We start from the raw sequence: 25,439 nt of genomic DNA, 5'->3' as shown, positions 1-25,439 counted from the left end.
CATCTAAATGATTCAGAGGAGAACTGGGTGAAAGTAATGTGGTCAGATGAGACCAAAATTTGGCATCAACTCAACTTGCCGTGTTTGGAGGAGGAGGAATGCTGCCTATGACCACAAGAACACCATCCCCACCATCAAATATGTAGGAAATTTTTTTTTTTTTTGCTAAGGGCATAGGACAACTGCATCACATCAAAGGAACGATGGACGTTCCATGTACTGTAAAATCTTGGGTAAGAACCTCCTTTCCTCAGCCAGGGCATTGGAAATGGGTCGTGGATGGGTATTCCAGCACAACAATGACCCCAAATATGGACAAGGCAACATAGGTGTGGCTCAAAAAGAAGCACATTAGGTCCTTGAGTGGCCTAGCCAGTCTCCAGACCTTAATCCCATAGAAAATCTGTTGAGGGAGCTGAAGGTTCGAGCTGCCAAATGTCAGCCTTGAAACCTTAATGACTTGGAGAGGATCTGCAAAGAGGAGTGGGACAAAATCCCTCCATCACTGCAGAGTAGCAGGAAGTTTTTTATGCTGTCTTGTTTTTAAAATGCTTAGCATTCTTTGCTTCTCTTTGAGAAATCTGCATTCCTGATAAATGCAATGTTGTCTTATATCTAATCTTACATGAGATCATGTTTTACCAGATGCTTTCCATTTTAATTTACACCTTGTCTGCTTTTTTCCTCTTTCCCTGTTCATGTTTTAGGAGGTGTATGTTGGGAAAGAGACCATCTGTACAGTGGACGGCCTTCATTTCAACAGTTCATACAGCGCACGAGTCAAAGCATACAACTCTGCTGGAGTGGGATCTTACAGCAAGGTTGTTGTTCTGAAGACGTCTGATGGTGGGTGTTTTGGTCGTCTGCTTCTTCACACGGTTTCTTTCATTCACCTTTAATAGGGTCTCTGAGAGTTCTTAAAGCTTCTTTTCTATCTATGACTCTCATGCACACACAGCTTGCGCATTATATATTCCCTTTCCTCTGTAGATCCCTGCTGTGGATGCGTCTCTTTAATGAGTGTTTTATAGGAAAACTCCTCTCATCACTTTTTAGCTTCTCTACTGATCAAACATCCAACATAGACTTTATGTAGACATTTCTCATAGGGAATTCATTAGACTGAGTGTTGCTTTAAGAGTATTGATATTTACACCAACAGTACTGGGACTTTTAACTGTTTGTAGCACTCAGTTCCACTGTTAAATGTTACAATGTTGAACCCATAGAGTGACTTTCTTTATGAGTGAGTCATTGAATCATTCACGCAACTGATTTGTTCAAAAACACTGATTCTGCTGTAGCTTTCTTGGAAATTGTTTTCATTGGCTGAGCAGAAGTAAACAAATTAAAATGCACTATGTTGTGTGCAATTGATGTAAGTTACTTAATATTAAAGGAATAGTTAACCCAATAACTCTACTCACCCTTCATGTTCGTAATAAACAAATCCATCAAGAAAAGCAGACTTGATCATGGATGACCTAAGGGTGAGAACATTTTCAGAAAAACTATTCCTTTATCTTGTGAATAGAACTTGTAAAATTTAAATGTTTTTTTAATAAACATGGCTAACTTGTGTTTAGAGCTTGGAATGTGATAAAATACAGCAAAACTAATCAATTTTTAAAATCAGTTTAATGTTTAGCAAAATGGCATACATGCTCAAATGACTTTGAAGAGCATAAAAACACTTTTCCATAATTGAGAAGCACAGTGGGTACATGGGTAAATAACACGCACATTAACTATGTACCAATTATTTTTTTCAATGTTAAGATTTGGATTAAAATATATACTGTACGGCCCGGTTTTACAGACAGGGCTTAGACTAAGCCAGGATTAAGCCATAAATCAATTAGGACATTAAAGTAATTTTTCATAAACATGCTTAGAAAAAAACATTACTGGTGTGCATCTTGAGACAAAACAAAGGCACTGGTATATTTTAAGATCAGTCAGAGCAATTTTGTTTTAGTTGAAACAGCTCAGACTTACATTTTAGTCTAGGACTAGGCTTAAGCCTTGTCTGTGAAACCGGGGGTATATGTTTATATACTGATATACTTTTTAACCACAAATGCTCATCTTGCATTAGCTCACTCTATCCTACCTTTTTGAACTGGAAATAAAGAATTTTAAGTTAAGAAAAAATCTGAAAATGTTTTATTCAGGAGTGAACTAATCCTTTAAGACAAAACCCCAGTTATGGTTACAAAACCACATAAAGCAGGGGTCCCACAGGAGATGTTTAATCAACACAGACCTTACAAGGGTTTGATGCTAGATTTGCTTTATAGGTCCTCTGCTACAGAAACACAACTTCTAAGAGAGCATATTTGCTTTAATATTTCATTCCTTCAATACTTTTAATAATTAATGTGTCACAGAAGGAGTGAATATGTGTAGCTTATGATCAGCAAATTATGATGACTAAACTTACAGTCTTTCATATCCTTGCTAAAGGAGCTAAGAACATTTTTTTGTGGGGAATAATTCACATAAAACATCCCTTTTATTTGTCAGATATAACTGAAACAACTGTCCTAAAAATCAAATGACTCTGTTTTTTTAAATATAAACAGAAAATCTTTTTGAGTTACAATGAAAATGATTTTTTAACTATTTTAACTGCTAAATATATTTTTGAACCACACTGAATTATTCTGGCTATCACAAATTTTATTTTATCCTTCCTCTGCAGTGGCATGGTTCACCTTTGACCCTACGTCAGCTCACAGAGACATTGTCCTGTCCAATGAAAACCAGACTGTGACTTGTAACAGTTACGATGATCGTGTGGTGCTCGGGACGGCTGCCTTCTCCAAGGGCGTTCATTACTGGGAACTTAGCGTGGATCGCTATGACAATCACCCCGACCCCGCATTCGGGGTGGCACGGATTAATACGATGAAGGACATGATGCTAGGGAAGGACGATAAGGCCTGGGCCATGTATGTGGACAACAATCGCTCCTGGTTCATGCACAACAACTCCCATACCAACAGGTACGCATCTTAAATGTTCTAGTGTGGTGATCAGTTTTGCAAGGTAGACTATTGAGAGATACCATGTATAAATATATACCAGTTTTTTTGGGGTGATATTAGATACAGACACTTGAAAAAGCAGAGAAGTCAATACTGGACTTGAAATGTAAATGAAATGTAAGTGAATGTAAGTGAAAGCGCAAAAAGTTGGGCTAAGAGACTAAATCTCCTATAAAAACTTGTTACATATAATCTAGGCAGAGAAAAGAACACAACACTGCACACAACTGGCAAATGTTGTTATCGCTGTTTTTGTTCGTGGAGTAAATATGTTTACATGGCTTTTTAAAAATGCTGGGTGGAAGTGTTTTGTATGAGTTTGGCCAAACAGCCCACACTTACGTTACTGGTAGTTCCTGTAGAACTGTTTTAGACCCTACTGTGAAGTAGGAGCTAATTTAGTTGCCTCAAATGGAGTTCTTAGAACTAAAACATTTAGAACTAGTTCCTGCAGTGCGAACATGCCAAAAAAAAAAAAAAGGGAACTTCCGCCAATAGTTCTAGGAACTATTACTACAGATTTTAAAACATTTTACAAACATTAGAAGAAACCTAGATTCATCTCATTCTTAGATGTTATGTAATGAAAATTACGTTAAATTGAGTTTACTGTACAGCCTTCCTGTATCAAGCAGTAGAGCTTGGTGGGTTCAACTTCCAGAGAAAGAAAGAGTTGATAAAATGTGAAACTTAAAGGAGAAGTTCACTTCCAGAACAAAAATGTACAGATAATTTACTCACCCTCTTGTCACCCAAGATGTTTATGTCTTTCTTTCTTCAGTCGTAAAGAAATAATGTTTTTTGAGGAAAACATTTCTATGGTGCCAGTGAGTTTAAACTTCCAAAATGCAGTTTAAATGTAGCTTTAAAGGGCTCTAAACAATCCCAGCCGAGGAAGAAGGGCCTATTTAGCAAAACGGTTGGTTAATTTATTTAAAAAAATTCACATTTCTATAAATTTTAACCTCAAATGCTCATCTTGTCTAGTTCTGCATGTACTTTATGTATTCCGGTTCAAGACAGTTAGGGTATTCTTCTCCTACAGCACTGTTTTACCTTTTTTTGTAAAGGGGATTTGATATTCTTTTCAAGTTCAAGTTTGTGAACACTTGGCCTGTACTTCTGCCGCGATGTAGAGTGATTTTGAACTTGGAAGAGAAAATGAGATGGAAGTTTCTTGACATACCCTAACTGTCTTGAACCAGAATACACAGAGTACATGCAGAGCTAGACAAAATGAGTATTTGAGGTTAAAAAGTATCTCAATTGTCAATTCTTTTTAGAAAATAACTGCTTGTTTCGCTGGATAAGACCTTGGCTGGGATCATGTAGAGCCCTTTTAAGCTGCATTTTGGAAGTTAAAATTCACAGGCACCATAGAAGTCCACCATATAGAGAGAAATTCTGAAACATTTTCAAAAAACAATTTTGTAATGACTGAAGAAAGAAAGTCATGAAAATCTTGGATGACAAGAGGGTGAGTAAATTATCTGTAATTTTTTGTTTAAATGCAGTGTAAGGGCTGTTCACACATAACATGTTTTCCCATTCAAATTTGCTACTTTTCCATTGTTTTTCCTATGTAAACAAGTGCTAGATGGATGTTTAATCAATGCAGTCTTTGTGTCTTTGCGCATGACACTGCATACAAAAAATGCAGAGCTTAAGTTAAAATAAGTTCAACACGTTTTAAAACCTTGCATTTTTCCGCTCTAAGCAAAATGCATTCTGTGTGAATAGCCACTTAGTCACTTCAATTAAAATATTTGCCAAATATATACACGTAAATTTACTAAAATATTCTAAATGGAAGAGCAAGATAGACAGGACAACAACACTCGTTTGAGATTATATTCAGACTATGCTGATGACATGACATATTACCGTGTTGGAATGTTTTAATAGCTGTGGAGCATTTTAAACATTGTTTCAGTATAAAGGTTTGACTAGAACATACTGTAAAGCTTAATTAGAAAATGCAGTGCATGTACACACGCTATATGTCACAGTTATGCTGATGCAGTGTCCTCAGGAGGTGAGTATCAAGGACAGACTGATTATAAAACTTGAATACTAATACAGTGATTTAAAATTCTGCCTCCATTTACTGGTAGTGAGGTGACTGTGAGGACATGCTAACAGTACAGCTAGTGTTACACTTAACAATCTCTGAAATCTGCCCCTTTTAAATGTAGCTTATTTAATGTAGCCTGAAGCCAAGCTTGTTCCACTTCTGTGTCAGTCTTGGATCTGTCACACTCCTTTCATTTTAACAGTTTTTCCTCTTCTCTTTTTCAATAAAATTTTACATATTTTAATTATTATTTTTTTTAGATACCTTGTTTTCCAAACATGTTTCTTTTATTTTCTTGTCATTCCATCACCCAGGGTCTCTAAGCAGGTAAACCATGGTAGTTTGTAGAATCACTCCTGTAGAACTTTGGTAGTAATAGTTCTAGTATTTTTATCAGCTTTGTAATAGTTTTTAGATAAGAGAATGTTGCAGAAACTCAGAACTCAGCATTTAATACAGTCGCAACATATAACGCTGTGTATCATTTTAATGAGGGCACTAAGTGCAGCATGCACATCCGAGTTAAAACCAAGCATAACTATAAACATTGACTATAAAGTTTTATTAATCATTCTTAAAGGCACAATATGTATTTTTTAAATTAAAATATCCCAAAACCACTAGAAAGGTGTTATATATTTTTCTGACTTGTTTACTTACATTATCCTAAATCTTTCTAAGAATGTTTAAATTCAGAGAAATAAGCTATAATAAGCTAATCTAGTGTAACAGATTGTGTCATTGTGTCCCCTGGATATGACGCCATACACCCTCAATTTTCCGGTTTTATTTTGTAGAAAATGTGGAAACTCCAAAGACTTTAATGTGTTATGCATTTTATTAGACAGGCGACGAACGCAGAGTACCATTATAACAGAACATTGACCACTGAAATGCATCTAGTATTATAAAACAGCACTGCATTTTCCTATATACCATAGACTGAAAAAAATATGGACGTAGTGTCCGTGACGTCACCCGTAGGATTCTGAAGAGCAATTTTGAAGCCTATAGTGGGCGGAAGTCGGCCATCGGTCGTCGCCATCTTGGAAATGCGTCACCGTGCGTCACTCCCAGATATTCGAAAATGGGCAAAAAGGCGGGACATGGGTGGAGCTGGTTGCTGAAACCACGTCCGCCTAGCGCGACAGTGGTGACAGCAGCGGCAATCCCCCTGTCACTGAAGTGGCCACGCCCCTAATTATACAGAACTTTAAGGCTTAATATAACTTAAACGGATGAGTTATAAAAAAACTCACAGTTGACATGAAGGGCAAAACTAGCTATATAGACCAAAACCAATTTTTGTACCAGGCTGTAAACATACTTTTTTCTGCTGTAAAGTTGGCCATTTTAACATGGGGAGTCAATGGGATTGACTCTCTTCTGCAGCCAGTCTCTAGCGGCCAGTCGATGAATTGCAGTTTAAGTCACTTCCGTGTTGGTTTCAATAGAGAGAGCGGGAGGTTGCCGCTTGCTATATACGCATGACCAGAAGAAGCGGAAATGACCAACTGTAGCATAATAATTGCTCTGCTGCTTTCAAGCCATATGTCACACTCGTCCTTTATTAGCAATCGCTCCAGCTTCCTCGTTTTGCTTCCATGACTTTCAACCCCAACCTGCCTAATAGTGACCTTAATAAGTCTTTAATACATTAGCTCATCCATAAACATGACTGCTGCCTGAGTCCTGTCAGATTGCATTGGCTGTGAGGATGAAGACAACTCCCATGATTCCACACTCATGGTGTTATCAAATTACGCCTTTGTTTCTTTGTATGTTTTGAATATGCCCGCAATCTTACATATTGTGCCTTTAAGTATAAGGACATTTTTTTAAATCACAGTTTTAAGACACCACAGCTTCAGTGATAAACGACAGTGGAATATCATTGGAATTATTTTCAGAAAGAATGAAGTCATTATTCAAGTATTCTCATAGCCTCATAACATTACAGTTGAACCACTGATAGCACGTGGACTATTTTAATGATAGCCTTACTACCTTTCTGGGCCTTGAACGTGTCAGTTGTGTTGCTGTCAATGCAGTGTCAGAAAGCTGTTTCATTAAAAATATCTTAATTTGTGTCCTGAAAATAAACTGTCTTCTGGGTTTGAAACGACATGAACTATCCCTTTCAACCTATCTTCTTACATACAGCACATCAAATATAGTAGATAGAACTTTATCTGTTTAACTGTACTTGATTGATGTGAAAGAACACATCTTATTGATTCTTGTCAAAGTTCAAAAGTGCTCACGTTACACATGAGAATAAACCTCATTGGTTCTTGTGCATCAAGCGCAAACAGTTTCTGTGTACAATATTTGACGTGTGAATATCCTTATTTGTGTTTCTAAGATAAACAAATGGATTTGGAAAGACAAAATGTTGAGTAAAACCAGGTGGAAACAGGGCCAGTGTTTTGAAATCTGTGATATGTAGAGCTTTCCTTATGCTCCTCTATGTTTCTTTTAAAACATCTATGAGCTGTTATAAAGTTTCTTTACTACACTAAGAAGGTGATATCACACTTGCAGTCATCCTGTCAGACTGAATATTAACACTGCTGTGATTCAGAAGTAACACACACTGGAGCTGTGAGTAAAAGTGGAGTCATAGCACATAGTTTCCCCTACATGTTTTTCTTACTCTGATGCAGCTCCACTCCAAATTTTCAATTTCCTGCACCCTGCTCATTCCTCTGCATAGAGGAATCTTGGATCAAAAGAAAACACTTCAGTGTATCCTGTGTCTCTGATTCCCTTTATTTGTCTCCTTCCTCTTCTACCTGATTTATGCAGGGCTGAGGGTGGCATCTCAAAGGGTTCGACTGTGGGGATTCTGTTAGACCTGACAAAACATACCCTGACCTTCTTTATCAACAAACAGCAGCACGGACCCGTGGCTTTTGAGAACCTGGAGGGTGTGTTCATGCCCGCAGTTAGCCTCAACCGCAATGTCCAGGTGAGCTGCAGATCCATAATGACCTTCTGAATTATTCTTATGACCTTCAAGTTTCTTGACCAAACATCTGGATTCTTCTGGCTTGTTTTGATTTTTTCCCATGGAACATATGTGCTCCTAAGCTGAAACATAGGGGCTCATTACATTAATTAAAATACCAAATAATGTGTTTTTTTTGGGGTGTTTTCATTACTTGTTTCTGATTCGATACTTCTGAACCTAAAAACAGGGTAATGGAAACAGTTACTGTCAAGCCCAATGTTGTGATAAATGGTAGGGTTAGTTCACCCAAAAATGAAAATTAGCCCATTATTTACTCACCCTTCAGGCATTCTATGTGTATATGACTTCCTTTTTTTAGACAAATGCAATCTGAGTTATATTAAAAATTATCCTGGCACTTGCAAGCTTTATAATGGCTAAGTGGGTGTTTTTCTTCAACAGTCCAAAACTAGTCCAATAAAGTGCATCCAGAGTCTCACAAAAAAACAATATTTGTTTACAAGAGCCAAGGAACCAAAGTTTTCTTACTTTAGCAAAGGAAAACCAGTCTCCTCTTGTCTTATATTGAAATCCTCCAACATTTTTCTTTACTAGTCCTTGTTTTGTACCTCTAATTCGCAACCATTGTTTTGTTTTGGTCTCTCTCCACTGCGAGTCTGCATTCTTCACTTTCTAGTGGCATATGCGCACCGCCAATGTCCTATGTCATCTGCCTGGAGTGGCTTTCGTGTACAACCAGTTGGTGCAAGCTAGATTAAAGTGATTATTAAATTTTAAACATGGACATTTTTCTTTCAAAAACACAGCGATTTGCTACAGGAAGCCTTTATTCACCCCCCTGGAGCTGTGTGAGACATTTTATAATGGATGGATGCACTTTTTTGGACTTGTTTTGGACTGTTGAAGAGAAACACCCAGCCATGCCATTATAAAGCTTGGAAGTGCCAGGATCATTTTTAATATAATTCCAATTGTATTTGTCTGAAAGAAGGAAGTCATGAACTCCTAGGAAGCCTGGATGGTGAGTAAATAATTGGCTAACTTTCATTTTTGGGTGAACTAACCCTTTAAATAGTCCCCCTCGAAAGTTAGTAAATAGGAATAGATTCATTGACGTTGAATTACAATATGAATCAGATTCCCATGCCTAGTCATCATCAACACTTCACATCTTTCAACGTTAATAATTGAAATGTATCTTTTTCACAGGTGACTCTGATCACAGGTCTGGAAGTCCCAAAGAGCATCATGTGATCGACTTTTTTTTGTCAAACAGATCAGACAGATAAAGCTGATATTAATATTTTTTTCCCCTCATGGTCATATGGGTGATTTGCATTTCGATGTTTACAAATCATTCCCATGTTTACAGAAAAGAAAACCGAGATGTCCCCGCAGGGGCCAAAACTGGAGTCAGACCCCAAAGCACTTTGAAGTAGATTTCCTCCTCTTTTTGATTTTCATACCATAAGATTAGCACAGATCAAAAAATGTACTTGGAATAAAACCAACTATAAGCCATTTGATACGTTATGGAACAGAGTGATCAAACGCATCTGATAGTGATCAAACAACTGTGAGTCAAAAAGTGAATCTGAAGATGTTTCAGGTTAATCTCAACATGCTACACCAATCTCAGGTTTACTCACCTTTAATGTGCTTCAAAAGGCCTCAAAATATCATCACCGAGACCATGAATCTAGGGTGATGGGATCAAAAATGTCCCAGTCAAGCCTAAAGCCCTGCGTCAGATAAAAGTGAAGTTTACAGTTCATAGGTCCCCAAATAAATCTGATAGCTAATAGCACACTTCTGTTGAATTAGCGGCACAATTTGAGGCATAATTTATGATCGTAGCACAAACAGTACAGGATGCTAAAGTACACGTGCTGAAGTGTAATAGTTAACATATGCACAATTTTCTTTTCAAACAACACTTAAACACTCACAAAACCTGTCCAGGTTTACAGAATTGAAATAACTCCTGCCATTAGAGATAGACTGTGTCTGTGCCCTTTCCACCAAGTAGACTCGTCTTGGTGCTTTATATGAGCCACAGTTGTGAATATTTAGCCAGAATCTCAACTTTGAGGTCTCCTTACACTGTGACTGACATATTCCTTAAGAGTCTTGAAGTTGAAGTGTGTAATTTTCTCCTGCTCCTGTTTAATATGCAGAGGTATTTGTAAGAAAGCCATTTTAGTGTAAACACTGTTTCAAAACATTGCTCTGTTTGTTTTATCTACCCCTGGTAACAACGACTCAACCAATAGTGAGAGTTTAGGGCAGGGCTATCTGTATTTCTGACCAATGACAAATGAGTAGTCAGGAAAACTATTTTTGTAAATATATTTTGTGATGCAAAAATTACACACTTCGACTTTAAATACAAGACAGACTCGAGCTTCACCTCAATACAAGTAAATAAGCACTTCATGGTTTAATTTATCAGTATTATTTCAATGCCACACCCTTTTAACGGTTTCTGTGCTTTTGTTTTTAGAATATGTCTTCAGAATACAGTCATAGCATTAAGTCAGGAGAGAAGATTGCGTTTGCATGTTGTACAGCTGTAAATATGGTTGAAGCAATGAAGTGCGCATGAGTTACAAATTCATACTTTTGAATTTGTGTTACACAGTGTGATGACATGGAACACACAGAGTACAGGACACAGGAATACGGCATAGAAGCAGAACGTTTGTAGTGTGGAATTATTTTCAGATAATGTAGCTTTGAGTTAAAACCCTCAAAAAGCTATACATAACTCCATACCATCGCTTTTATTCTCATAAAACCGGTCACATTAAATGCTATGAGGAGTCACATATGGACCTTGCAATAGGAGATACAAGCCTATGTTCACTTTATACCTCTGTTCAAATTATGGTTTCAGGGAAAAATGAGAGATGAATATTATTGAAAAGATATTATATTTATGTTTATTATCCTTTCCAGACATTAACTTACTGGATTATGGGAGCAGATAATGACCCATTGGTGATGTAAAGCATAGAATGATATTTGTAACACGTTTCTATGAACAGTGTAATTAATGTAAATAGCTTGAGCTGATGCTTTTATGGCACAGTGAGTGCTTTGCTGTCAAGTGTAACATACTATATAAGTGCAATGTGAGCACTTGTTAAAAAAAAAAAAAGGGGCGGCAAAATGTAAAAAAGCTACACTTCAAGGAATGTTCTGGGTTCAGTCAGGGCTATCGTCTGTTTGGGATAACTGGATATGTGGTTCCAGGTAATTAAACGACACCTTTACTCTACAATGACAGCATTTCAAGAAATATAAATCACAGAAAAAATATAGACTTTTAGCAGTAAAACACCAACACAAGTCACATGGGAATTTGTAAATACACTTGAGGTCAAAAGTTTACAACCCCTTTTCAGACTCTGTAAAATGTTAATTATTTTACCAAAAAAGAGGGATCATACAAAATGCATGTTATTGTTTTAGAACTGACCTGAAGATATTTCGCATAAAGGATGTTTACATAAAGTCCACAAGAGAAAATTTTATAAAATGACCTTGTTCAAAAGTTTACAACCCCTTGATTCTTAATGCTGTGTTCCTACCTGAATGATCCATAGCTGTTTTTTTTGTTTTGTTTTGTTTAGTGATAGTTGTTCATGGGTCCCTTGTTTGTCCTGAACAGTTAAACTGCCTGCTGTTCTTCAGAAAAATCCTTCAGGTCCCACAATTGCGTTGGTTTTCCAGCATTTTAACAATGACTGTATGATTTTGAGATCCATCTTTTCACACTGAAGACAACTAAGGGACTTACATGCGGCTATTACAGAAGGCTCAAACGCTCACTGATGCTCCACAAGGAAAAACCATGCATTAAGGTTAATTGAATATCAGGGAAAATTTAACTTATTTTGTCTTCTGGGAAACATGTAACTATCCTTTGTAGCCTCTTTTGTAGCAAAATGTACAGATCCCCGTTCTGTTCAAAAGTTTATACACCCCAGGGTTTAAATTATTGAAAAAAATTATTTGTGAGACCTGAAAGATTTTTTTGAAGAACAACAGGCAGTTTAACTGTTCAGGACAAAAAGGGACTACAATAAACAAACAACAATCACTGAACAATAAATAAAGCAAAAAACAGCTGTGGATCATTCAGGTAAGAACACAGAATTAAAAATCAAGGGGATGTAAACTTTTGAACAGGGTAATTTTTATCAATTTAACTATTATTTTCTCTTGTGGATTATATGTAAACATATTTTATGTGAAATATCTTATCCAGGTCAGTACTAAAAAAAACAATAACATGCATTTTGGATGATCAGGGGGCAGCCGTGGCCTAATGGTTAGAGAGTCGGACTTGTAACTCAAAGGTTGCGGGTTCGAGTCTCAGGTCTGAGGTGTGTCCTTTGAGCAAGGCACCGAACCCCCAACTGCTCCCCGGGTGCCGCAGCAATGGCTGCCCACTGCTGTGTCTGTGTGTGTGTGTTCACTACTGTGCACTTTGATGGGTTAAATGCAGAGCACAAATTCCTAGTATGGGTCACCATACTTGGCCTCACGTCTCTTCCTTAAATCCCTCTTATTTGGTAAAATAATTAACATTTTGCAGATTCTAAAAGAGGAATGTAAAGTTTTGACCTCAACTGTATTTTACATTTTGAAAATTTGGTGACAAATTCATATGAATTTATATAATCTCACTCATACGTTTTTATAGGATCTACTTATGCCCCAGTGACGGTTATGTTTAGGGGTAGGATTAGAGGTGGACATTCATGTTTACTTTTTTGCTAAAGATAATACATTTTCAATATGGTACATTGTACAGATACATAAGAAATTGCCTCATAAAATAGTGAGATCAGGCTGTGAAATACACACTGACTGAAACATACATTTTAACTTGAGACCTAAGCATGCTGATACCATCACAAGACCAAGACCAAGAAAACATGGTTTTGGACTCAGACTCTAGTTGTAAAACACTGCTAACATTGTGAGATTTTTTGAAATACTTTAACAATCTCATGCCATGACCATGAAATAAAAAAGTCATTCTATTCCCAAATAATGATTTAAACAACATTACAGCTCAAAATACTTTAGTATGGAGGAATTCAAAGTGTTTTATCTGCATATTTCTATACCCGTCGAATGTTTCACCCCATAGACCTCCATTGTACTGTGAAAGTGCCAAGTGTAATTATTGTCTGTGGTAACTGCCAATATGTCACATATGCTGTCCATATGCACTTTTTTCGCCTCATCCACAGTATCTACGACCATCAGCAGGCAAAGTAATGGCGATAAATACAAAAATACAGCCGTCAATGGTTCCAATACATACAAAGTACCAGAGAACATTTGACAGATCTCAGGTTAGCCCTATCAAATGTAACCTTCATAGACATTTCTATATGTTTACTTCACAATCTCTATATGAAGTGTCAGACAGTATACGAAGAGCACCGATATACAAAAATGTATTGTGGATTACATATATGTAAATGCTTTCTGAGACCTGGTATGGATCAGATTTTTCTGGGTACTTTTTGCACGTGTTTTGATTTTCACAGCCAATACTCGCTTATGCTCCACTGATGGTCAGAATTATGGATGATGAGCCGGAAAGTCGTGTGACTGAAATGGATGAATAGCTAAAGCTGAACTTTGAGCATTCCTTTAAGTCCAGTTTGTATTGACTGTGTGGGTGACGCCTGCCAAAACTGCCATCTGTCCAAAAGGATCTATCTTGCTGAATTAATTTTTGTCATTGTCATTTTAAATATCACAATGTTTTTTTTTTTTTTGTTTGTATTAAAGTATATTTAAAAGTTTATGTCAATGTAGATAATAGATAAATCTCACTGGTCATGTATTGAATATGAAACAAAAAGCACTCAAAAGACTGAGACTGGAATAACGCTGATATGTGAACTTGAGAGAGTGCATTGCATACGTATGATAATAAACCAACTGTACAGTAATGGAGAATTCATGTGTAAAACTAAATATGAATATTACCCAGAATCATGGGCGGAAGGATGTGTATTACGAGGATATTTACTTACTCGAAAATATTGTTTGAGGAAGTCAACTTGCAATTCCTGCTCAACTGAATTTATTTAAAACTATCATACAGTGAGGGAAACAATTATTTATTATTATTATTATTATCCCCTGCTGATTTTGTACGTTTGCCCACTGACAAAGAAATAATCAGTCTATAATTTTAATGGTTGGTTTATGTGAACTGGGGCCTCATTTATAAAACTTTCTTACGCACTGATTTGATCTTAGAGTGTTCGTACGATCAAATCCACGTCAAAGTACAGATTTATAAAAACCGTCTTTGACGTGGAAAAGTACTTATCTCCACGTCAGATTCCACCTTGGCGTACGACCGTTTCCTTGTGGTAATGCCTGGTATTGCAGATAGTTCAGCCTCACTATAATTTGATTTCTTGCGCTCCTTTTTACTTGCCGTTGTCACAGAGTTTTTGCTTTAGGAATGAGCTCATTTTATATGTTAATTAATTAAGCAGGGGAGTTTCGACGGCGGAACATTCAGCTGCACACAATTCCACGATCATTTGTGATTTATAACCGAATGACTGGCATACGCATGGATTTCGTGGTAGGTTCGTTTTCTCTGAATCGCTCTTACGATCAAATCAGAAAAGTTCTTAGATAAAATCAAGGATGGTTTCTACGCAAGTCTTTATAAATGAGGCCCCAGGCCTTAAACAGCTCTTTGGTTTTGGCCATGGTGGAGAGTTTGGAATCTGATTGATTGAGTGCTTCTGTGAACAGGTGTCTTTTATACAGGTAACAAGTTGAGATTAGGAGCACTCCCTCCTAATCTCAGCTAGTGTCCTGTATAAAAGACACCTGAGAGCCAGAAATCTTGCTGATTGATAGGGGATCAAATACTTTTACTCAATTTCTAACTTTTTTAAATGTGTTTTTCTGGATTTTGTTTCATCTCTTACTGTTAAAATATACCTACCTTTAAAATGATAGACTAATAATTTCTTTGTCAGTTGGCAAACGTACAATATCAGCATGGGATCAAATAATTTTTTCCCTCACTGTACCAACTGCCAAAGCCTAAAATTTTTCCAGTTTCTCACAGTCTTAAATATTCATTAGGCTGAGAAAATAAACGTCTTGTGCCATCCCTCATTCACACAAATCTGCCAAAATTAGAGACGTTGCTGTGGAATGTTATGTGTTTTCACTCAGACTGGAAGCCAACAAACTAAAAACCTCACATCAGGGTGTTTCTTCAACTACAGCCACCTTTTGCCCTGTAAACTTTCAAAGCTTTTGTAATTTTTTTCCAATGGAAATTACATTTGAAACATTTTGGAATATAATGTCTATTTATCCCAAATACAGTTAGACAATATTTTTATGCTTTTTTGTATAATTGCATAAAGAAAACAAATATTCTGTTGTATTTATTTCGATTTTCCTTTATATATTCACCTGGCACATGTAAACAACTGTTATACATCTTTATTGGGTCAAAATTACAGTTTTTATGTGACTCATCATATATAAAAAAAATACATTTGGACATAAAAGTGGTCAAAGTTGAAGAAACACCTATTAACAGAAAGATCCCATTGGAGTTACCAAAAACAAGAATATACAGAGCAATCCCATTTTTCTGATTCTCTTGAAAATGCACAAAACGAAGTGGTCTTGAGGTGTTTGTTATACAGTTGTATGGTTAATATGACTGCCTGTGAGTGTGACCATTATCAGAAAGTTCTACGGTCCCAATAATAGAAAATCTGCTGCTGTACCAAGCAGTTAAGGATTTATTTTTCTATATTCAGCATATTACTCATGTAGATTTACATTAGTCAAGTGTTTGGCCCTCATTGCAAAGAGTCTGGACAGGAAAGACAAGCCATTTCTTGGAAGAGTCTTTCCACTGATCTGCAGACACAAGCCACACATATAAGAACATGACCCAACATCTTCATCATCCTTGAAGGAAACTAATGTGTGACTGTGTGTGTGTTTTTGGTGCTCTTCTTCTGTACGTGACCTTGAGCTCTCATTTCCTTCTACTAATGTGATATTTTGTATGTTTTTGTGGTTTGTATATGAAATGCATTGTATATGACATTCTTTTCTTACTACGCGTAGAAGAAAACAGTGTCTTTCCCTTTTAATAAACAATTAAACTGTGCTCAATGTGTCTTCATTCAGAGCATCTCATCTATGATTTCACTTCTTTTTCACACCACTTAAATTCTTGCAAGTTTTTGGCAAAACAGATTTATTAAACTCCTAGAATCAGTGTTTTAGCATGATTTATTGCTAAAAATACACTTTTACATTTTCTTAAGAAACAATGTCGGCCAAATCCCCTGCTAGTAATTGCTTTTTAACATGTTACTGTGTGGCTGGTGGGTGGTTTCTATAACATTTGGGTCAATTGAAAAGGCTTGGGTTCCAAAATTTGTCAAATAATTTAGAAAAGTACACCGCATAATTTAAGGTGTAATTTATGTCAATAGGACAAACAGTGAGGAACAAAAATGTGTTGCATGCAAAATGACTGGAGTAAAGTATAGCACATTTTAAATTCAGTCCAGTAAAAATGTAATATTCTGTACATATTTCAATGTTCTTGCATTTCTAATGTGGTCATTTTTCTCTATCAGTCGCTCACCCACTATTACTTTTTCACTTTAGCGTTTACATTCCGAATTTCTTTGGAGCTCAAGACCAGCATTCCGTTTTTGAATCGTCCAACTTGTCCGCCAAGCTCTCCCCTAGACCTAGTCCTGAGAAGTCAAAAAGACAGCAAAAATTAGCAACACTACAAAAACAATGAGCTGATTTCTTGACTGTTAAAGTGCTCTGTGAAATTTCACAGCCAAAATTCAATAGTAATCTGAGGGCAACGAAGTTCCCTATGTAGATTTTGCTCATGTTCATGTAATTTGGTCATGCAAATTCGCTGTGTTGACCAAAAGAAAGCTACTGGTCTTAAAAAAAAAAAAAAAAAAAAGACCTGACTTCCGTGTGAGTTGTGCTTCATGCATTACTAAATTATTGAAAACGAAAAATTTTTGCCTTCAAAATCTTGCTGAAATTTTGCAAATGTGACTTAATACAATAAAGTACAAACCAATATCATTTAAATGACAATTCCTGGTGAACATCACAAAAATGGACTTAATGTCATTGAGCTCAAAACATAAACACAAACCTTGGTTTCCATCCTTTCCTTCTTTTCTTTCGTGGGTCCTGATAAAATACCCAGAAAAGAAAAGTTAGTGGAAAGACTGCACATGCAACAGAAGACATCAAGTGCTTTAAAAAGTAATCATATAAGAACCATTCAAATGTTAAATGTTGTACTTACAGAATTTGCTTCCTCTTTCGCTTTCATCTTCTGTTCTTTTATCATTTGTTGATACACTTTGTAGTTAACATACTGCTTTTTAGGGGGCTACAGAGAAAAACAAACAACACTTATTCATTTAAATCATGTAAAAATGAAGAAATAATAATTTACAATGTTTTCATGACAGATTTAAAAATTAAAAGCATGCAACACTGTTAAAGGAACACTCCACTTTTTTTTGGAAATAGGCTCATTCTCCAACTCCCCCCCCCCCCCGAGTTAATAAGTTGAGTTTTACCGTTTTGAAATCCATTCAGCCGTTCTCCTGTTCTGGCGATATCACTTTTAGCATAGCTTAGCATAGATCATTGAATCCTATTAGACCAACAGCATCACGTTCAAAAATGACCAACCAGTTTCGATATTTGTCCTATTTAAAACTTGACTCTTCTGTAGTTATATCGTGTACTAAGACCGGTGGAAATGCAAAGCTGCGAGTTTCTAGGCTGATAAAATTAGGAACTACACTTCCATTCCGGCGTAATAGTCAAGGAAGTTTGCTGCCGTAATATGGCCGAAGCAGGCGGAGTATTATCAGAAATGAGTTCCCAGCTAGTTTTGCATTTGCACATGTGCTGCGTGGTATTACTGCTCCTGCTTCGGCCATATTACGGCAGCAAACTTCCTTGACTATTACGCCGGAATGGGAGTGTAGCTCCTAATCTTACAGAAGAGTCAAGTTTTAAATAGGACAAATATCGAAACTCGTTGGTCATGATCTATGCTAAGCTATGCTAAAAGTGATATCGCCAGAACAGGAGAACGGCTGAATGGATTTCAAAATGGTAAAACTCAACTTATTAACTCGAGGGGAGTTGGAGAATGAGCCTATTTCCAAAAAAAGTGGAGTGTTCCTTTAAGGCTGAAAACATACTCTATAAACAAAAATGCAAACCCAAATGCAAAACAGTGTTATTAATTATACATTGATATACTACTATAGCTTTTGATATACTAAATTTTATTTTTTATTTTCATTTTAGTTTATTTTATTTTTTACTTTTCTAGTAATAAAAATGTGGTGAGTGTTATTTAGCATTTTTAAAGATGGATTCAGTTTACGATAATAACCCTGCTGCTGACACATTACAAGTGTAGGGTCAAGGGGACAATAAAGTTACCTTCAAATGTCCATGACATTCCAATATAAATGTACATTTAAATGTAAACTTGTCAATAGTTCAACCTACTGCTATAGTGCCCCTTGTGGCAATTCTGAGAATGCATACTTGTTATATATTGCATTCCGAGATGTTTCTGAACACACAGCAGATAGAACGGTTTCTTAAAGGGGTCAAAAACTTCCTTTGTTTTTATTTTGTACTGTTCTCTGAGGTCCAATTATAATTTTTTTTTACATCAAAAAAACATTTAAAAATAGGCTATTTTTTGTCCAGCTTTTATTCCCCCCCCCCCTCAGCAGAATGCTATGAATACCTTTACGAAAATTAACCATGGTTTTATATAGTAAAAGTGTAGTAACCATGTTTTTTAGTGCATTGATAATCCTGTATATTATATATGTAAGGGATAATGTACAGGCAGCCGGTAGTTATCGCAGAAATAAGCCCCGACAGTGTGATCAGGACCCGACGCGAAGCGGAGGGTCTTGTATCACACTGAAGGGGCTTATTTCGCGATAACTACCGGCTGCCTGTACATTATCCCGCTTATTACACGGCTACTTGCCACATCAGGAAAAAAACTGGACATGAATATGAATTTGAAACCTTTTATTGGCATATTTGTTTTAAATTAACATTTTTATCCTTCCGCAAAACGATATAGTACCACGTGACTAACGTGACTAACATTCAAACTATGTACGTTAGTAAGACAATTTAAATAGATTAATGTCTAAATTTTCCATTGTTAATTGTGGTTGTCCAGAGTTTGTCACAAGATGGCGCCAAACGGTAATCTTTGTTGGCACGGAGGGATTTTAAACATACAAGTAGTACCGGCTATGCGTTATTACTTTGGAGCGGTGATTATTTGAAAAGAATGAACCTGCAAATGTCTCAACTGACCAATCAGAATCAAGCATTCCAAAGAGCCGTGTAATAAATATATATATGTGTGTGTGTGTGTGTGTGTGTAAGGAATAATTGACGACGGGCCGTAGAATTCTTAGAAAATAATGCACACCCGAGGTGGTGATGCGGTCACGACTGCGGTCAAAAGCTGCCTGGAACTACGTTCGCCGTGCGTTTCCCTGAAAATAATGCACACCTCTAGAACGTTCGTCAGCCAATCAGATTCAAGCATTCAAAGGCCCTGTAGTATATATATAACGGGCCCCAGCATTTGTCTCTCTCGTACAAGATGCATTTTTAGTACAATTACCTCTTATATGTCAAAAGATCATAACCCTTTTAAACTTGCTTTGGATGTGTTTATACCCCAGCACAGTTGCAAGTGATTATTGTATGCGTGTTGAACTCACTCTGGCTCCCAGCATGATGGCTCTGTCCAGTTCAAAGACCCTCTGCTGCTGCTTCTGATACCCTGACAGTCCAAACTTGTGAACCTCAAACCGAGCCTGTGGAAGACACAACACATGTCACGCGAGTTTATGTGATGTTTAAGAAACAAGTGGCTCATCATATTGCAAATGAGTCAAGGACGTTTCTGACTTGAAACTATACACATAGGCAGCTGAACAAGCAGCACTCTGAACATCAAACACAAGAGATTCAACTTACAATTCATTTCAGAAGTGACATAAGAGAAATGACTGACTGAAGCACAAATATACCATCACAGAACTTCGTAAAAAAATGATCTGGAACTGAATTCTGACTTCAACTGAATTCAAAAGTTTAACATTAGCTTCTAAACTAACAATGCAGTATTCTAAAAAAAACATACAGCAGACAATTTGGGGGCAATTCTACTTTTTGACTCTGGCCTTCATGGACTTTCCTGCAGAGTTTAGCTCCAACAAGCTCATCAAGGTCTTCAAGATTACTAGAACCAGAGATGGTATTATGCTGCATTCTATTTGTACTCGTTCTATTTGTAGTTGGAAATTCCAAGTTCCCAGTAGGAACTTTTAACTGGAACGCCCTCCGACTACGAATCTTGAAGGAATCACAACTCCAAATCCAAACAGTAATAAAATAGTGTTTATTAGCACTTATGTTTGTCTGTGTCTCAAACTCAAGGGTTGCACACAGTACTATCCAAGATTTATTCGTGAACATGATACTATGGTGATATCAGTGTAAAAAATGACTTATTAATCAACTGGTATTACTAATGACATCTCTACTGGAACATGGTCCACTCGGGAGTGATATCATTCCCAACTCTGACTTTCAACATCAAGTTAACTCCTGCTATATTTTTTTAATGACTTTAGCGAAATGTAATAGGACTTGTCCGCTCAGGACATTTGTCTAATATGAGGCATCTTACTAAAGCAGCGATGTCACATTCATTTTCTGGAGGGCCACTCTCCTGCAGAGTTTCGCTCCAACTCTAATTAAACAGCTCAAAATATCGACCACGTTTAATGTCCTCCAAATAGATAGAATGTTACTTTAAAAAAGTCTGTGTCCATCATTGACTACTCAATTTTAAGTGGAATTTTCCAACTGACTGGCCAAAATCTGCAGGCTGACTCTGACTTTTAGAAACTGGCATTGACACGTTGAGATGGCAAATTAAAGCAAAAATCTGGTCATGCGGTGTGTTCAATCCTTGAGCAGCATAAGAAAGTAATCATCTTGTTGTTCTGCCATCCGTGATGCCTTCAAGTCACAAGGAAACTGAAGTAGCTACAGATCTTTTCTTTCTTTCACACTGTGACAAGCATTTAATTGAAATTGATTATTTAAAAGACATCTGAATTCGAGTTTGCAGTTGACTGTAAGAAAGACGTGAAGTTTAAGCTGACTAAATGACTGGAAAAATCTGTATACATTATCAGAGAGAAATCTGTAATTTCTCCAGAAGATCCAGTTAGATAGTTTGATTACAAATAACAAGGTCAATTTAAAAAATACATGGATTTAGATAATGCATGTAGAAAATGGGGTGAATTTTCATTTTGCGATGACTTTTAAAGTGTTGACAATAAAAACAACTTACTAGGTTTTGAAAAGAAGCAATAATCTCACCTGTTCTATTGTTAGGTTGTCATCGGAGTCATTTTTCTTCTTCTCTTTGGCATCAGGAACCTGAGGATAAACAAAAAGCGATAACGACGAATGAAAGGTGAATGCAGTTGATGCAGCTCTGTCAGCTATTTTTATTCTGTAATGCACATATTCTTAAAACACAAAGATTGCCATTTTACATTAACTAGATATGGATTGGCTCAGAACAGATCAAGGTTTGACAGCAGCACCAGGTGGTAGATACCGTAACTACAAAAAAAGCTTTAATGTCCATATCTAACCTTGTATTCTTTTTGAACATTTTTATTCATATCAAGAAACCATCATTTCTTAATTCCAAAACTTTTTTCCAACACTATGACTTGCAAAGTGTATATAGTATGGAAGCCTGGTCCCGCCACTGAATAAAAAAAAAATTTAAAATGTAATTGCGATTTTTTTTTTATCATCAATTTTGACTTTTTTCCTCAGACTTGCATGATACAAACTTGCAATTATGACTTTCTCAGAATTGTGATATAAACTTGCAATTGTAAGTTATAAAGTTAGAACTGTGATATCAACTCTCAATTGTGACTTTTTTCTCAGAATTGCGACTTATCTGACTTTATAACGCTATTGTGATTCTAAGAACATATCAGTTTTTTCCCCTCAAAATTGTTTGTTTATATCTTAAAATTCTGAAAAAAAGTCGAAATTGTGAGTTCTCGCAATTCTGAATTCTTAACTCGCAATTGCGAAGTTGGCGTCTCACAATTCTAACGAAATTCTGAGAAAAAAGTTGCAATTACATTTTTCTATTTTTTATTTAGTGGCAGACACAGATTTCCATAATATAGAAAATGGAATGCTGCAGAAATTACATATTTTTGTAGGCCTAAAAATGAAAACGCATTTAATCAGTTCTGGTTTTTGAATAGGTTTTTGCTTAAAAGCCTGAAGTAGGGTCTCTAGTTTGCACAAGCTCAATATATTTTCATGTTTTTTTTTTTCTACAACATAAAAATATCAGTAAGACCCCTTATGATTTATTAAAAGCTTTTACTTGTCTTGAAGAAGGCAGTTGTTAACAAGAAGCTAAATGGGGTTACAGAAGTTGCCAGAGACATTAAACATCATCACACAAAATCGTAAACTCAACTATTCACCAGTCCGCTTTCACAACCTCATTGTGTTTAGAAGCATGCTCTTGCAAACTACACTAACTGAAACTTTCAGGGAAATCTTTTTAAGTGAAGACTACAGGAGTTGTTGGATACATAATGGTTGTGACATTTAACTTATGCAACCATGGTTTAGTTTGTTATAGCCTAACTTTAACTTTATACTTCTGTTGACTATTTAGAATTACTTAAATTAATTCAGACTATCTGTTCCTTTTGGGTTTTTGTGAAGGGAACCACTGGGTTGGCCTACAAAAATACATTACAGCAGCACTCTGTATCTAGATAATCAGTCACATGATTGGCTCAAAATATGGGTTTATAATAATAAAATAAAAAATAAAATTCCCATGAAGCAAAAGATGGCAGCATGCAGATCATGGATTTCTGAGGCTGCATGTTTGTCTTACCTTGTGCTTTGGTTTAACAGTGTTTGATAACTTGTTCTTCTTCAGAGGATCCACAAATGTAACAACCTCCACGTTAGATTGTTTAGCTCCAGATTGCATGTTTTCACATACTGTTGGGTTTATCATGAGCTGCTCTGAGTCTGTGTCATGACAGACCGTATCTGTCTTTTTCTCAGTATTGTTCATGTCATCTTCAGCCAAGTTCTTTCTTTTCTGCGACTTTTTCAATCTTTTATTTTTTCCACCACCTAAACATAATACATCATCAAATATTTTAATCAGTAACGTTAACTACAAATCCCATAGACTGTTGTTAGCATTTAAAGGTGCAGTGTGTAGATTTTTGCGGCATCTAGCGGTGAGATTGTGAATTCCAACCAACGGCTCCCGTCCACCGCTCACCCCTCCCTTTACAGAAGCTACGGTGGCCCACACGGGATTAAGATGTCGTCGTTTTAGACAGCAAAGAGTAATTAGGTTTCTTTTAAAATGTAAATTAAGGAATTATATTTACTTAATAATTCAATAAAACTGTGTTATTGCGAATATTACAGTTACATGTTCATCATTGTGTCAGTGTTTTTCCGCTAGAACAACAGTGATGAAACGCGATCTGTAGAGCAATTTGTCCGTTCAGGGCTACTGTAGAAACAATACGGCGACTTCCATGTGAGGGGACCCGCGGTGTATGTAGATATAAGCTGATAATTATAAGGTAATAAAAACATAATGGTACATTAAGTAAGGTCTTTATACACCCCTGAAAACATAGTTATGTATACTATATTGCATTTCTGTCTAGAGATCATCTTAAATATTACACATTGCACCTTTAAAGTAGGTCTGTATTAAGTGCAGTATGCGAAATTGGAATTAATAACAGCTGCAAGTGCAACCTTTAATTTCTATTTATTTGCTTATTTATGTACAATTCGATCTGTTTGAAAAACTAGTAATGCTTTACACAAAAAATAAATTAAATTAAATTAAACATCAAATATAACAAGGCAGGATTATACTTTTTAAAAATGTTTATCGTTGCATACTAATGACTAACGTTACTTCAGTACATTCGTTTTGGAAATTGTATGCAGTAGTGTACAACATGAAGTACGCTAGCATTTCTTTGTAAACATAGCCGTGTATTATTGCATGATAATACAGGGTAAATTTATCATTCAAATTTTGGTGGCTTTTTCTTATGCTCTAACGTTACATAAAGAGTCTGTTCATTTTAAAAATGCTACTAATCACCATCTGCTAATATCTACCGTAAGTGTGTTAGCTATTATTAAAAACTTTGCTCTCACCAAAATCATACAACTTGTTCAGAACTTGATCGAGGAAAAGACTATCGTCATCCGCCTCTCCACCGTGTTCTTCTCTTGTTACGCTCATTTTTTAAAATAAATAAAACACGTTTTAACAGCAGCGTTGATTTTCGAGTGTTTCACGTGTGTGCATTTTACACGCGAAATGTCCTCTCTCACGTTCCGTCAATATGTTCTTCATCCCGGAAGTAGCATTTGATCTGAATGTTGACACCGCCCATGTGATAAAACAGGACAGGAGAAGGATGAAACTGCAGTGATTGTAAAAATGCTTTCTTTCCTCTAGACGGCGTATAGAGGCCCAGAGCGCCAACCTTTCATTGAACCACATTAAATCTTACTGAGTTTTTGTCTTACTATATGTGCGGTAAAAGTTACACACTTTTAAACATTTTACTTCATTTACCGAGCGCTACCTGACATACAAAATCAAAAATTGCGCAGAATGTTTAAATAAAGAGATTACATGAAATCATCAGTCTAGTAATCACAAACGTCAGTGATTGGCCCATCTGTGTAGCGTTGAGAAAAGTAACATGTAAAACGTGTTAACGCCATCAAAGTATTGCTGAGGTGGTTGTTTATGCTTAGGCATAATGACACCAGAAAACTTTGAACAACGTTAAATTAAATAATATATACGGCGAGAACTCACATGCATTATGAGATACTTTATTTGCTTTATTCAGATTTAGTCAGTAACTATACTTTAATTCTCATAAAGCCCGCCCCCCAAAAACGTGTCAACCAACCAGAAACCAGCAAGCTCACACTCACAAAATGATTGATAGGGAGGATGCGTATCTGATTGGCTAAACTTGATTAGTTTTTGTTGTCGTATACAGAACTGTCACGGAGACAGAGATTTAAAGAGTTGCATTAAACA

At 36.3% G+C, this 25,439-nt stretch overlaps 2 protein-coding genes across 2 annotated transcripts in view; one reads left to right on the top strand and one right to left on the bottom strand.

The window, feature by feature from the left end:
• Positions 1–9,352, top strand: part of trim67 (tripartite motif containing 67) — a 46,334-nt gene extending 36,982 nt beyond the window's left edge. The window contains exons 8-11 of the mRNA XM_073816620.1: positions 708–846; positions 2,705–3,008; positions 7,933–8,095; positions 9,308–9,352. Coding sequence (XP_073672721.1) covers positions 708–846; positions 2,705–3,008; positions 7,933–8,095; positions 9,308–9,352 — 651 coding nt within the window. The remainder of the gene's footprint in view (positions 1–707; positions 847–2,704; positions 3,009–7,932; positions 8,096–9,307) is intronic.
• Positions 9,353–16,405: 7,053 nt separating this feature from the next.
• Positions 16,406–24,708, bottom strand: fsaf1 (40S small subunit processome assembly factor 1). Its single transcript, XM_073817083.1, has 7 exons — positions 24,533–24,708; positions 23,223–23,470; positions 21,650–21,709; positions 19,972–20,067; positions 17,484–17,570; positions 17,328–17,365; positions 16,406–16,899 (listed from the first exon to the last, which is right to left on the bottom strand). Exons 1-7 carry the CDS (start codon positions 24,618–24,620, stop codon positions 16,791–16,793), a joined length of 726 nt encoding a protein of 241 aa, XP_073673184.1. The 5' UTR covers positions 24,621–24,708; the 3' UTR covers positions 16,406–16,790.
• Positions 24,709–25,439: the final 731 nt, after the last annotated feature.

The sequence above is a fragment of the Garra rufa genome, chromosome 13 (genome assembly GCF_049309525.1).
Source record: "Garra rufa chromosome 13, GarRuf1.0, whole genome shotgun sequence".
Lineage (NCBI taxonomy): Eukaryota > Metazoa > Chordata > Actinopteri > Cypriniformes > Cyprinidae > Garra > Garra rufa.
Note: the sequence above shows the minus strand (reverse complement) of the source record. Positions and strands in the feature narration are given on the sequence as shown.